The sequence below is a fragment of the Astatotilapia calliptera genome, chromosome 11 (genome assembly GCF_900246225.1).
Source record: "Astatotilapia calliptera chromosome 11, fAstCal1.2, whole genome shotgun sequence".
Classification (NCBI taxonomy): domain Eukaryota; kingdom Metazoa; phylum Chordata; class Actinopteri; order Cichliformes; family Cichlidae; genus Astatotilapia; species Astatotilapia calliptera.
In genome coordinates this window covers 23,897,949-23,912,798 of record NC_039312.1, presented here as the reverse complement: position 1 = coordinate 23,912,798, position 14,850 = coordinate 23,897,949, and the positions used below count along the sequence as shown (strand labels likewise).

Genomic DNA, 14,850 nt, shown 5'->3' with positions numbered 1-14,850 from the left:
ATGTGATTGTTGGGGTTATCTCTGTATTGTTGTAGGACCTTTACCTTATAATATAAAGGCAGCTGTTATTGTGTATTGTGTATAAATAAAACTGAATTGAAATGACAACAACATCGATGCAGACAAAGAAATAAAGTTTCGAACTTTAGAATCCACCAGTATTTATTTTTAAATAAACAGAGTATCCTCTGTTCCTTCAGTATTATAACTACTTATTATAACATTGCAATGCTAACCAGTACCATGAATTTGTCACCAAATCCAGTTATATCACTAGAGACTTTGTTCCATAAACACAGTATGTTGATAATAAGAAAGTTAATATTCATTGGTTTTTGGAGGAGGAAGCCTCAGAATTTGCAGCAAATTCTGCAGATACAGGGGTGCAGCAGCCACAGTAAATGTGACACTTGCTGCCACGGTTCTCTGTGTTATAAAGCATCTGTAGGAAATGCAAGAGACATGAGCACAGTGTTCATCTGTACCATTATCACTCACTCTGTTTATTTTCACCTCATGTGGAGGAAGCACCAGAAGACTTCACTGACAAAACACATTCACTCATTATTAAATTGGTTAAAAGTATGTGGCCTTCAGTTAATGTTACCTTCCATGGGTCCACTGATACTTCCTCATGTGCTGCTGCTGGATTGTCCATGCTCATTGGACCCTTCAGGTCTTGTTCCTGTTAGTAAATTATTTACAGTAGAAGCCATATTTATTTAAACAAACATTTGTGGCATATAATCTAATTTACTTGGACAAAGTCAAGTTGAGCACAATAGGCACCACAAATGCAGCACTGAATGTCGTCATATAGGAAAGTTTGAGGGGTCCCGACTTGGATTCCGATACCGTGACCTCTGTGATATAAACTGAGAAGTGCATTTAACATACAAAATGAAAACAACAGGCTATTTTATTAAAGCTTGTGTTAGCTTTACCATTTTGGCTCTACTGACACATTATCAGCACATAATGACAATGATTTTACTTAAATTCTAAAACTAAGCCGTTAACTCTAATATTATTTTTAACCGTGCACAAACTTGTTACTTTACTTGATCACGCAAAAATATATGAAGTATGAAATTACAGGAAAAATATTAAGCAAATAAATACCTGTGGTTATTATAAAAATTAATAGAAACAGGGAAGTATTTATATTCTTTCTTTGGCCAGGTTAATTCTTGCATGCAGTGTTATTATTTGTGTTGCATTTTAATCCTCCTGTCAGCTTAGTTGTTATTAATTTTTATTTATCATGTATTTGTTTAATATGAGCTGAATGTGCTAAATATTTTCTCAATGAGCCTCCTGGTATCAGCACAAGATCCATGTGTTTATCAGTCATTAAAAGTACAGGTTGAAACAGCACTTGAAAGTGCACAACTGCTATTCACATTCCTCAAAACACCAGATGGCACTGTCACACATGGGTCTTTTTTATTACTTGTGGTTCCCTCTAGTTCTAAATAAGGTCTTCATAAAAAGTAGTGACCAGAATATGACCTGAATTGCTGACTATAAAGAGTTATCAGTAAACCTGACACTGTTGTTGATACGGTAATGAAGCTCACATTATATTTCCTCTTTTCGCAAATCTTGCTCAATGAGTATTCCTTTTTACTTCTCTAATCCTCACTGTGTGTGTCTGTATGTGTGAGGCATTATTTCCCTAAATGACTATGAATTTTAAGCCTAATTAGAATTAGAATTAGAATTCAACTTTATTGACATTGCACATGCACAGGTACAGGGCAACGAAATGCAGTTTGCATCCATCCAGAAGTGCTTTAGTGATATAGATATATTACAATATATATTAGCAATAATATAGATATGTAAGTATATGTAAGTATATGTAATATGTAAGTATATGTATATATATGTATATGTAATTACATAAACGATAAGCTACAAACTAGCAAACACATCTAATTAAAATATTAACCTTAGCATTTATTTCTATGTTTTATTATTGTCATTATTATTTTGGGTGTTTTATTATTTTAGTTCTCTGTTACTAGTAGAGAAGTCTTCCCAGCTGTCAGACACTAAGAGAAGTTATTAAATATTGTGTTCAAATAGGTCGCACTTTTCAGAAGAAACAAAGAGCAAACAGTAAAAGACTCAGTAATCTGTCAGTTTGTGGTATAATTCTATTTTCAAATTTAAGTAAAAGCACATGTGTCGATGTGTAATATGTAACAGACGTCATGTGTTCATTAACAGGTACTTTTACTGCACTGTTATTTGATTTTATTGCTGTGATGACATTAGGTTGGCACGGCAACGTATTTTATGCACAATGACCTTTGAATTTATTGCTGCAGTTAAAATGCAGTTGCAGTTAAGAGTTTCATTCCTGGAACTAAATTTATTTTTGTATAATTAGGCTACAACTACTTCCTCCTGCAGTTCCACTTCTAATAGTTTCTCCGTCTTTTGTTTTAACTTTAAACTAAGTAAACAAACACCAATGAAACTGTCAACAGTATAGTTGCAATAATAAATGGGCCTTCATTTGCAGCCCTCTTTGGGTCTTGCGAATAAGAAGATATTTATGTTCCTGTTCTGAACTTCTTTATTTTTTCAGTTACAGTTCCTTTCTTGTGAAATTTTAAACAACAGATAACAATCAACTACTGTGTCATTTCGTCTCTGGAAAAACAAAAACAAACAAAAAGACACATGTGACTTATGCATGGATTTTAAGACAGAAGTAAAAGTGTCACTAAAGCAGAACATGCTCTGTAAACTCAGTAGTTGAAAACATATTTTATTATATTCATTTGAAGAAGTATATTATTACAAATACATTAAAAAATAACATCATTGCACTCCTGAGTGAACAGGTGCAAACTGGTTACACATTTATTTAACTTTAATTTCGGCATGTGGCAGAAAAAATGACATCACCTTTCAATGGACATAAAACACCCACAGGGACAATGCACATGTAGCTTGATCTTCAGTAATGGGTAACTAATGGGGGGAGGGCTGACTGAGATAACCACTAGACAAACACTGAAGATGGGAGGGAGTCTTCTCTCATGGTTTCATGTGCTCTAAACTAACGTTATTGTTTTACACAGAAGACCAACAATGACCCAAGTACAGATTGCACACACAGTCAGAATTGATACATTTGATTTGAACTAAAGTGAATTGAATAGAAAGGGTGAATGACAAGTGTTGTTGGTCCGCAGTTAAACAATGAATGGCATTGATTCAATGAATTTAAAGCAAGAGTTAAGACAAACTACTCTTATTTATTAATTGAAGCCTTGTTCTTTAAATAGACATGGGGGTGGCTGTAGCTCAGGTGGCAGAGCAGGTCAGCCACTAATCAGAAGGTCGGTGGTTTGATCCCAGGCTGCCTCCTGGCTACATGCCAAATATCCTTGGGCAAGATACTAACCCCATGTTTGCCTACTGGTGGTGGTCAGAGGGCCCGGTGGCGCCAGTGTCCGGCAGCCTCGCCTCTGTCAGTGCGCCCCAGGGCAGCTGTGGCTACAATGTAGCTTGCCATCGCCAGTGTGTGAATGTGTGTGTGAATGGGTGAATGACTGAATGTAGTGTGAAGCGCTTTGGGGTCCTTAGGGACTAGAAAAGCGCTATACAAATGCAGGCCATTTACCATTTACCATAACTCCTTGTTACCAAATGCACACTAAGAAAAGGACAAGTGCCATCTCTGTCACGCATTTATTGCTTGAATGATTTCAAACACAATCCTTAGCAACACCTGCCAGGATCCAGTGCCTACTTGCAAATGAATTAGTTTGATACATGAAGCACACTACTAAGACTACTAAAAAATATTATATATTTCCACAGCAGCCACAGAACAAAGTAAAAGATGTTTTGTTATATGATGTCTTCATTTTATTTACAATACCCTTAAACTGAAGTCATACAGTTATTGACTGTCAACAGTTTTCAGTTCATTCAACATTAAAAAAAAGAAGAAAGAACTTTAAATCTGTAGTAAAACTCTCTGATCATATTTTACTCTCAAGTGGGATATTCTGATTTATTAAAAAGACACCTTAAAATGTGTGCAGTTCTACTGTATCTAATGCCTTTACTGAAACATCGCGCACTACAGTATCATTAAGCGCTGTTTATGTTTGCACTATTGAGATATAGATATTGACAGAGGAGGCAAATGCCTTGCTATCTTAGCCTGCAAACATGCATGAATGGGACAATTTTGTGTAGAAATTTTTTCTGGGTTTTTCAGAATTAACATGGCAGAAACATTTCAGACACAAATAGAAATGCACAGACAGAAAAGAATAGAAAACAGGAACAAGTAAAAAAATAAAATAAAATAAAAAATCAGCCCTGCAATTCCCACATAGCACATTATACATTACTTAGCAAACATCTTAATAAAAAACATGGTGACAATTATGAAGATGAAGTCATCTAGGCATGTTGAAGGGATTTAAATGATAAAGTAGCTCACTGTTATGATACATATCAATAACTATACTCATCACACAGGTTCACCTGTCCCAGGAAAACATCTACAGTTCCCTCATGTTTATATAAACCCTGACAAAGATAAAGCGTGCCTATATAAAGCAATTATTGTTATTTATCAGGGTAAGTAAAAAAAAAAAAAAAGATGTAGTATTATTCTGAAATATGATCCACATTATTGTCTAGTGTGCAACGGATGATTTCCCCAAACCTGCCCAATAGCACCAGAAAATGTTTGAAAGTCTGGAGTCATTCAAATGATTTTAAACAGAAGCATTATTAGTTATTGTCACTGCTGACCTTTCGTTTGCAGGGACGATAAAGCAGATTTCATTTAAATCTTTAAATTGCTGCACCTTTACAGTTCACTAAGATAATGAAGTAATGAATTGTCACACTGATCATCAAGTAGCATCCAGGAGTGTTGCTTTTAAAAAATTACTACTTCACTATTGGCCACAAATAAGAATCTTGTATGAAATCACATGATAATATATTATGACAAAAGTGACAGATAAATATCTGAATCAAATAAAAAGAATATCACTGCTCAGATAACTGCACTTTGCACTGTACAAAGAAAATGCTGAACATAAGAACAGGAACACTATGATATGCCGTTTACTCAAAGTAATAAGGAAACATTGTTCCCATGGCAATAAATTTCAGAGCTGGTTGATTATTGACTACTTTTAAAGTGCTTTGACTCACGAGTTCAAGTCCAAGCTAGCCCACAATAAATGGAGTGAGATTGACTGCTTCTGGCCTGCTTGGATATGAATCTATCAGATCCAGTACACTCAGCGTACGCGAACCTGAGCATAGGTTTCTGAAGCATTAGGATCAGGCTGAGGGGCGGGCCTCCTCACGTGGTGCATGTGAGCATCATATGTAGGGAGGGAGGATGCTGCAGGAGCCCTGCTGTTCGCTTGAACCTGAGCATAATTTGAGGATTCACTCTGTACCCCCATCTGAACTCTCCCATCATTTCTCTTTGGGAAAAACCTGACATCTGCATAGTTCAACTCCTACAGAGGAAACAGAGAGTAGAATAAGATTATAACTGTGAAATAAAGGGAGTCTTATCGTATTTGTTTTAGACTCTTTAAGATCCAACTTTCATTCAGTTACATTGCAATAAATTAAATATTAAACACATATATGGCTAATTTTTTACGAAAAACACAACCATGAGCCCGACAGTTGTATCCAGCTGTTAAGTTGGGTTTAACTCAAAGTCTGACAAGGTTCAAAGTTTGATGCTGAGCCTAAGGTACACAAGTGTTAGCCTTAGTCTTAGTGTTAGGAGGCATACTCTGTTAATCGGTCCTTATAAACTATATATGGACTAAGCTTTAGTCCATAAGTGTGTCTCAAAACTCCAAGATTATGAATCTGTGATAATTTTTCTAGCAAAATTTATAAACATAAGAAAATAGTTGATTTGAGGAATATTGGTTTTAATTCGTCTGATGTTTCTGTGAATGATTTAAGTAATGGATTTAGGGATGAAACATTGTTTCCTTAAACATATACTCAGGTATATAAATACTCATGTGAATTTAAAGGAATTAGCAACTTTTACCTGATTTGAGGAAGCTGCAGTTCCCTGGCCTCCTTTAACACAACAACAAATAATAATAACAGGAGTTAAATGTAGGGAGAAGCAATAATTCCTTTACATGTACTCAGCAGGGGTAATATTAACTAAAAAAAACTGAGATTAACACAGCATGTAAATTAAGACATGTAAATTAATTAACTTTCACCATAAACTGATCCCAATACAACCAGTACAGTTTTAGTACAGGCTGCATTAACTGATTCATATACCATTTTATTATTGTTGTCATTATTTTTGTCTTTTAATGTTGTTTTGATTTTATATACTGGTTTGTTTGTTTGTTTGTTTGTTTGTTTGTTTGTTTGTTTGTTTGTTTGTTTGTTTGTTTGTTTGTTTGTTTGTTTGTTTGTTTGTTTGTTTGTTTGTTTGTTTGTTTGTTTGTTTGTTAAGTGGGTTTAGAGCTCAGGGTAGCTCCCCAGCTGGGTCTAGACTGGGTCTAGAGAGTATTTTAAATTCAGGGAATTTAAAATAGAAAGTAGCTCGTCCACAGAAGGACTGGTAGCTCCCCTTACGATAAGGGTTCAAATCGCGCGAACAGGTGTGAAATGTGTGTGTTTAGTTAGTTTGTTTGTTTGCTTGTTTTAATCAATTTTAAATCATGCTTTTTATTTGTTTTTGTTTCTAATGTCTCTGTAAAGCACTTTGAATCACCTTGTTGTTGAATTGTGCTATACAAATAAATTTGCCTTGCCTTGCCTTGCCTAATGCTTTAATGCTACCACTCAAACACACACAGAAAGAGCTGGGGATTAAATGACCAACCTTCTGATTAGCAGATGACCCACTTTATCTGTTGAGCCACTAGCTGCCAATACTACAAAATACCCTTGATCCAGACACACACACACACACACACACACACACACACACACACACACACACACACACACACACACACACACTAACCTGTTGTAGATTTCTTCAGAGGTCCTCTGTTGAGAAAGATAAAGACTCATGACTACACTACACATATAAAAATTTGCCAAATAACAATAATATAGTCAATATATCAATAATCAATATATTATCAACATTACTAGAAATTGAATTTCTGTTTGACTCTTTTTATACTTTTAGTCCCTTTTTTTAAGCATGTCACACTATCCTGTTGTTCAAAAGGTGCAAATATTAATCATATATTTGCACCTTTGCAAATAATAATCAGTAAGTCCAAACTATTTTTTATTTCAAGTTTTTCAAGTGTTTTACTCAACTGACATTTTTATAACAAATACTGATAACACATATAATCAATTTTAAAAAAATTTCAAATACAATTTTCCGGTGTCCCCATAAGAAGTAGCAATAAAGACTTGTCAAATTAAAGCTGTAGTAATCATTAAAACCACACAGACAATGCACATTCAGAAAATGGTGCACTTTTAGAAAAATGTCCACCTGCTTCCAACTTACTTTTTCTTATAAAAGTAGTATCCACCACCAACAGCTGCAGCAACAAGGACTAAACATGCAATTACTATTCCAGCGATGGCACCGGCAGATAATCCTGATGATTTTCCTGGGAATGTACAAAAAGCAATAAATATTGGATGATAGGAATTACTCCATCATCTCACAGTCACTTAATAGTTTCTTTCGAATTTGTAACTGGTCAAGTTTCAGTGTCAATTTATTACACAGAAGAGCTGCTGAACTCCTTGCGTGGAGAACATTTTGTAATTTTTTAATGTTCTGTTATAACATTAAAGGACATTAAAGACACTGCAGGACATTATGGACAATACAGGGCATCCTCTATATATGGTCATAAACAACCAGAGGAGTCTGCTCAGCAACAGGTTGCTTCTCCTAAAGTCTAGGACAAATAGACTTAAAAACTTCTCTGTCCAACATGCCATCAAACTGTTTAACTCCTCACTAGAAAGGAGAGGGAGGGGAAACAGGAGCACAAAGGAGGGTGTGGACAACTAAGCTGTCATATTCTCTTATTCTCCTTTATTTATCTAATTCTGTAATTATTTACAAATTTCTGTCGGTGTTCTGCTACTGGAAACTGGAAATTGGAAGCTGGAAGCTACCTAAGAGAATAATAAAGTTCTATCTATCTATCTATCTATCTATCTATCTATCTATCTATCTATCTATCTATCTATCTATCTATCTAGATTCTAGATAGATAGATAGATAGATCTATCTATCTATCTATCTATCTATCTAGAATCTAGATAGATAGATAGATAGATAGATAGATAGATAGATAGATAGATAGATAGATAGATAGATAGATAGATAGATAGATAGATAGATAGATAGATAGATAGACAGACTGACTGTTGAGGCACCGTGAGGCCTTGACAAACAACTATCTTTAAATGGAGTTCTGTACTTAAAAACACTGTTGTCTCATGAGCTTGAAATGAATCTTAACCTTATTAGATGAAAGATTAATTATTAATTCATCTTAATCTTGTTAGTATCAAAGATCTCTAAGAAAATGTTAGGAAGCCTATTAGTGGCATGACAGTTAAAGCTATCTAAAAAATCCAAGACATGCAGGTACCTGTTACAGTCAGTCCATGCACCACTGATGATGATGTTCTCTCAGTTATATTATTCCAGGCTTGACAGGTGTAGTTTCCACTGTCAGAAAGTTCAACCTCTTCTTTAATGTACTCAACTGAATTGGTGAGTTTCACTGTCCCATTAAAGAACCAGGTGAATCTGGCAGTTGGTGTGGATTCAGCAGAGCAGGTCAGTTTTAAGGTGCCTTTGATATTTATCTCATTTGGACCTTTGATTTGAACATTTTCTGGTCCATCTGAAAAACAGGTAAAAATAATAAATGTGTTCGTTACTTTTAAATTTCTGCATCACTAGACTACATATCATATTAGTTGTACCATTTAAAGTTTGAAATTATTTTACTGTATGCATGAACAAGAAGTGTAGACTGACCAGGATGTTACTTACAATTAATAGTCATGATGTATTTATCTCCATCACTGCTGATGGGGTTGCTGATCTGGCAGAAATATTCTCCATTGTCTTTCCTATTCACAGTGTTAAAGGTCAACACTCTGTTATTGTCAGAAAGGGTCATGTTGTCAGTCAGGGTCAGTTCGGAGCCATCCTTCATCCAGTTCCTTTTAAAGACTGAGCCAAAAGCCTCACAGGTTAAACTGACAGAGGTTCCCTCAACTGGCAGGTTTGTTGATGGTTTGACAGAAGAACCTGATATTTCCTCTGTTTGACAAAAAAATAATAATTAAGAACAAAAATAATACAAGAACAAGAACAAAAGTAGATGATCAGTTGAATGCCAAATTTATACACTAAAATCGGTGATGGTGAAATAGAAGAACAACTGAAAATTTCAAAATAATGAGTTTAAAAACACCAAAGACAACCACAGAGATGAGGAGAACTCTTGAGATATGGTATGGTAATTCTCTGTAGAATAATGTGCAGGATAGTGATCAACACTAAATTAGAGTTATATTATCTAATACTAAAAATATTTATTATTGTTTGACATTTTCATACAACTTCACCTTCAAGGTCAAGGCATCTAATATTCAATTTAAACTTGCCGGACACTTTTAATTTGGCTATTTTCTCCAATACCAATTTAATACTAAATGATACCAGACACTTTTTTTACCCTATTTAAATATGACTGATGTTTTGTGAGCAGATGACGAGGGCAACGACAAAGAGAGACAACTTTTTATTTATGTCTTTTTGTGGTGCCAAGGATGCTACTTCTATAAGAAGGTTCATGAAGATATGGAGTTGGAGGCAGGGGTGATAAGATTATAACATGAATACAGTAAAGTCAACTCTCGCCCCTGTGGGTGGTTTTATATGCTTCAAGCTTGGGTTCTCTATCAGAGGCCCGGTAGCTTGAGGCTCCTGTGTAGTATCGATGCTGTTCCTAGGTTTGTGATCTTCTGGATAGAGCTCTTGGATGTTTTCCCTGGGATTGCCTTGACACACTCGCCCAGTTTAAGGGTCACTGCCCTGAGTCCTCCAATTACCACTGAGACAACTGTTGCCTTCCACCTCCACACCTTCTCTAGCTCCTCTATTAGCCCTTAGTATTTCTCAAGCTTCACATGTTCCTTCATCCTGATTTTGCTATCACTTGGTATTGCTACATCTATCACTACGGCTGTCTTCCTCTACTTGTCAACCACTTGTCTGTCCAGTTGGTTAGCCATCACCTGTTCATCTGTATCTGAAGGTCCCACAAGATCTTTAGTTGGTTATTCTCAAATATCCTAAGGAAGGTATCCCAATTTGGCCTCAGGATTTTGAGATTATAGTTGTACATATACAGATGTTCCTGTATACTATGCCGGACACTTGGTTATAACTTTCCATGTATGCCCTGCCTGCTAGCATCTACCTTTTTTTTTTTTTTTTACTTCACAAGAAATTGAATTAAAATAAAAATCATCACAGTCAAAGCGCACTTGCTCTACAGTGAAAAAAGTGCATAATAGCTTTTTCATTATATTTTCCTTGTGTTAAATGGTGATTTGTTGTAAATTTCTTTTTTCTATCAGCTCCAGTTTTTTTCTACATGAGAAAATATGTCAAAAGCCTGTAGTATATGAGTAAACCATTTTATTTGAAAATTGTTTTTCTGTATTGTTTATCTCCACAAATATTTGTGTATGTGTGAAATCATTATCTGAATATAGCTCTAGTCAAAAATATATGCATGAATCACACAATTTAACAATAAATCAAACCTACCCAGCACAGTGATGGCTGAAGGCTCAGATGTTTGAGATCTCAGAGTTTTGTTGTTAGAGGCCTGACAGCTGTAGTTTCCACTGTTACTCATGTTAACATTCATCAGTCTGAGCTCTGATCCAGTATCAGGCAACTGATCTCCATTCAGAAACCACTTAAACTGAGCAGGAGGTCTGGATCCAACCGAGCAGGTGAGGCTGATGTCTGACCCCACAGCAAAGTATCCTTGTGGAGGAGATGAGATCAAATTTATATTTTCTGGACCATCTAAATGTAGAGGGGACATAGAAAAGTTAATGTTAACTGTATGAAACATTTAAAGGTATATAGCAGGTATTTCAAAGTTATTTTATATTGTGGGCCACATACAGTCTACTTTGCTCTTAGGTGGGTCAAACCAGTGAAACTCCAATTTCAGCCAGTGTCGAGAAGTTTACTTACACAATTTATCAATGAGCTGTCGTAGTATAAGACAAAAAGGAGCTTTTTCAACAGGATGTCTAAGATTTTTCACATGATAAAGAAATGAAGCGTAGTACATTAAAGACATCTGTCGGCTTGAGTCTGGGCTTAAAATGTAAGAAGTAATGTGTAAAATTACAGAAATCTGTCATTTAATTACTTTGGGGTATTGTGAATGCCCTTGAAGGAGTTCTTTATCAAAATAAAAAGGTGTAAAACCTAAAAAGAATAACAGTTAATAGTCCAAAATTTCTGTCCTCTTTCACCTTTTCCAAAACCATCCAATGGGCCAGATGGGAATCTTTGTCAGGCTGATTCTGGCCCACAGGCTTTGTATGACAACCCTGGTATATACCACTCAGTGTGGCTTATTGTGAAACTGTGACATTATTAGCCAGATCATTCCACATTATATCACAATAAAAAAATCTACTTACTCTGTAATGTATGAAAACAAAACCATCTAAATGACAACTGCACTGTGAATTAGGTGATTTAAACTGTAATTTAAATCACCTAATAATTAAAAAAAAAAACAACAAAAAAACAAATCCCAGTAACTCACAGCTGATGGAGAGGTTTACTGGATCACTGGTAACAGTACTGACAGGGTTGGACACACGACACCTGAATGGTCCCTGGTCAAAGCGGGTCACATTGATTATAGTCAGATTGGAGCCTCCATCAGTGAGCTGAACTCTGTCACTTGCTGTAACCTCAGAGCTGCCGTTCAACCAGAGGAAAGAGAGAGAGGATCCAGAGGCAGAGCAGGACAGAGAGACAGAACCATTGAACTCAACCAAGTCTGTGCTGCTGGAATTTACCAACACACTGGAGACTTTCTCTGTGAAAAAACAAATACAACAAGTAGTTGTATTTTTTGGCATCAACAATAGAAAATAAGCATTAAAATTACAAAAAATCTGATTCCAGCGAAACTTAAAATAGAAACAATATATTTATAATTAAACCTTAAAAGAAGTACTGTACCAACCAAATGCTTCAAATACTTGAATTCACATAACTGACGATATCAACTCCCTTTAAGTGACTATTCTGAACAGAATCAATGAGATTAATTGAGTTCTCAGCTCGTTCTTTATCGTATGGGGGTCAATAAAATAAATAAACCATTCAGTTTCTTTCAGCCACTTTTTAAAGTCTTTAATATCACAGTCTTAAGAATAAGACGAGTTATTACAAGAATGCATTACTGCAGTGAGTAGAGATGTAACAGATATGTACTAATCATTACAGGTATTTTTACATGTTCAATATATTGTAAACTTGCTTAAATATTGCAAAAACACTTAAGCTGTTGAACTGCTCACCGTATATCACCAGAGTAGTACGTCCATTCAGAAGTGTTCCATCATGTACAGCGTTAACACCGTATTCTCCAGTGTCATCCAGAGTGAGACTCCTGAGCTCCAAAGACGCAGTAGATGGGAAGAAGGTGATCCTGCCTTCATATTCAGGTCCAATAATGTTTTCTGCGTTAATTATGAATATTATTATAGGTGTAGATACATTAAAACTCCAGTTCACAGATGAAAACGGTTTCTCTGTTGGAGACATTGTTGTAGTGAATATCATTGTTCCTCCTACAGCTGCATTCAGACGATCATCAGGCAACACACCAACTCCTTCAGTGAAACCTGCGGGAGAAGAATAGAAAAGTGCTGTTGTTACTCAAACATATAAAACAGTTGTGCAATATGTAAAGATTAGAATGAAATATGGCAGGTCTGAAGAGTTTGAGTTATTTTCATTAAAGTCTAATGTCAGCTTTTCCAGATAATACTGCACATAATTCTGATCGAGTTTCAGGAACTCGCTCAATAATCGCGTGGTTATTAAAACAGTTAACCAGCTGTTGCTTATGGTGACTTTCTGCTATTCTAAGCCCTTGGCGAACAACCAAAGGAAAAAAATGACTTTTTGTAACGAGACCATAAGTTCTGCTGAACATCTTAATTTTGAGACTTACTTGCAAATGCCACAAAGACAACAAGAAGCTGTAGTAACAAAGCCATTAATTAAATATCCTGGAGTGTGCAGTTAGTAATGTTCAACTATCAAACTGACCAAAAATCTACTGGCTCAGTATGGTGAATGAAACTCTACTTAACAAGATGCATTTTCAGTTTCATGCGCAAAGAGAGTCGTAGATTTAAAAAAATGTTGTTGTTTTTTTGTAATCTGATGTACCAGAAAACTTGCAGGATGCCTCCCTCATGTGGTGCAACTGTGTTAGTGCAAGATGTAAAACTTGAAATGTTGATATAAAAACGTTGATGTCCAGTCACAGGATGTTTTTCCGATTATGCCACACAGTTTAATTGATCATCAGAAAACAAACCACTATGCAGTAACGTATTCCTGCACTGCATGCCAAAGCCCTAGTTATTTATTTAGGTAAGAATACTCAGAAAGATACTGAAAATTTTTTATAACCTTCCAAATGACCTAAAACTATAAACAGAATGCAACCAATGTCGAAACAATTCATTTATTGCAAACTTTGAGCCAAAATCTTGATACCTGTTTTTGAGTTTTTAAAATTCTGAGTAAGACGGTGAAGCAAGGCAAAATAGTGTCTTGCATGGCCTGAGTCCAAGAAGAATAAATGTCTATCTCAAAAAAACGGAATCATTTATTTTCCTTTTGAGGTAGAGCGTTTCAGGGCGGGCATAACCAAAACAACAACCACAATACAGTAGGGCTGGGTATCGTCACTGATTCAATTGATTCGATTTAAATCTGGGAAATTTTGCCTCAGACAGTCAGAAATATTATAATTCAGATCAGTACATTTACATATTTTTGTATCTATAAAAAGGAAGCTGACACTTGCAAGACTTCATCAAAGGTGTGAGCATCACAGCAGATGCCTTTGTGTCAAAGTAGCTGAAGATAAAACACAGAAAAACATGAAGGTTATTTTCCTGGCCTGGGATTTTATAAAAATATTCTGCATCAAAAATGAAAGAAAACCATTAATCAACATATGAACATTACCTCTGAAGTTACAGCGGTTTTATTAGAGACACGGCTAAGCATTTTGCATTTTGCATAATTTTAAAAAGTTTAAATTTGTTCAGTTGAACGACAGAAATTAGGTTTTCTTTTCGGAAGTAAGTAAAAGGGGAAAAACAGCGGCCGACAGCGCTGTAAACAATGGTAGACTTGTGCGTAACAAGCAAGCGAATAATGCAGAAAACAGATTGTTAGACGGGAAACTGTTCTTGAAGTATACAGAGAGAGAGAGCTGTGCATGAAGTGTGATTTTATCGTCTCTCTTGAAAAAGTCATTTTTACAATGAGAGTCATGCATTGATAAATATAGAAGTTGCTTTGCTAAAACTTGCTTCTTATTCTTTTTTTTTCTTTTTTTTTTTACAAAAACTGACAGCATCAACAGAAATCAACAGAAACTCGCGGATTCTTCCACTGACCGCTGGGCACACCTGCACCAAGGCAAACATCCGCCTGCTTTACAGGTGAAAACAGAGCAACAGGACCGCTGAGTCTTTGATTCTATTTAT

At 35.6% G+C, this 14,850-nt stretch overlaps 1 protein-coding gene across 1 annotated transcript; it reads right to left on the bottom strand.

Annotated features, from left to right (window-relative positions):
- Positions 1-5,245: 5,245 nt before the first annotated feature.
- Positions 5,246-13,338, bottom strand: LOC113031421 (carcinoembryonic antigen-related cell adhesion molecule 5-like). Its single transcript, XM_026183484.1, has 10 exons — positions 13,293-13,338; positions 12,634-12,960; positions 11,868-12,146; positions 10,841-11,107; positions 9,050-9,322; positions 8,640-8,897; positions 7,532-7,637; positions 7,025-7,050; positions 6,080-6,111; positions 5,246-5,522 (listed from the first exon to the last, which is right to left on the bottom strand). Exons 1-10 carry the CDS (start codon positions 13,336-13,338, stop codon positions 5,295-5,297), a joined length of 1,842 nt encoding a protein of 613 aa, XP_026039269.1. The 3' UTR covers positions 5,246-5,294.
- Positions 13,339-14,850: the final 1,512 nt, after the last annotated feature.

Bases quoted from the DNA above. Each gene is read 5' to 3' on its own strand.
- LOC113031421 (XM_026183484.1), bottom strand. From the start codon at position 13,338: ATGGCTTTGTTACTACAGCTTCTTGTTGTCTTTGTGGCATTTGCAA. The intron at 7,051-7,531 runs GTAAGTTGGAAG...CTTTCTCAACAG, and splicing joins TACTACTTTTATAAGAAAAA to AGGACCTCTGAAGAAATCTA. The intron at 6,112-7,024 runs GTTAGTGTGTGT...GTTGTGTTAAAG, and splicing joins TCTGAAGAAATCTACAACAG to GAGGCCAGGGAACTGCAGCT.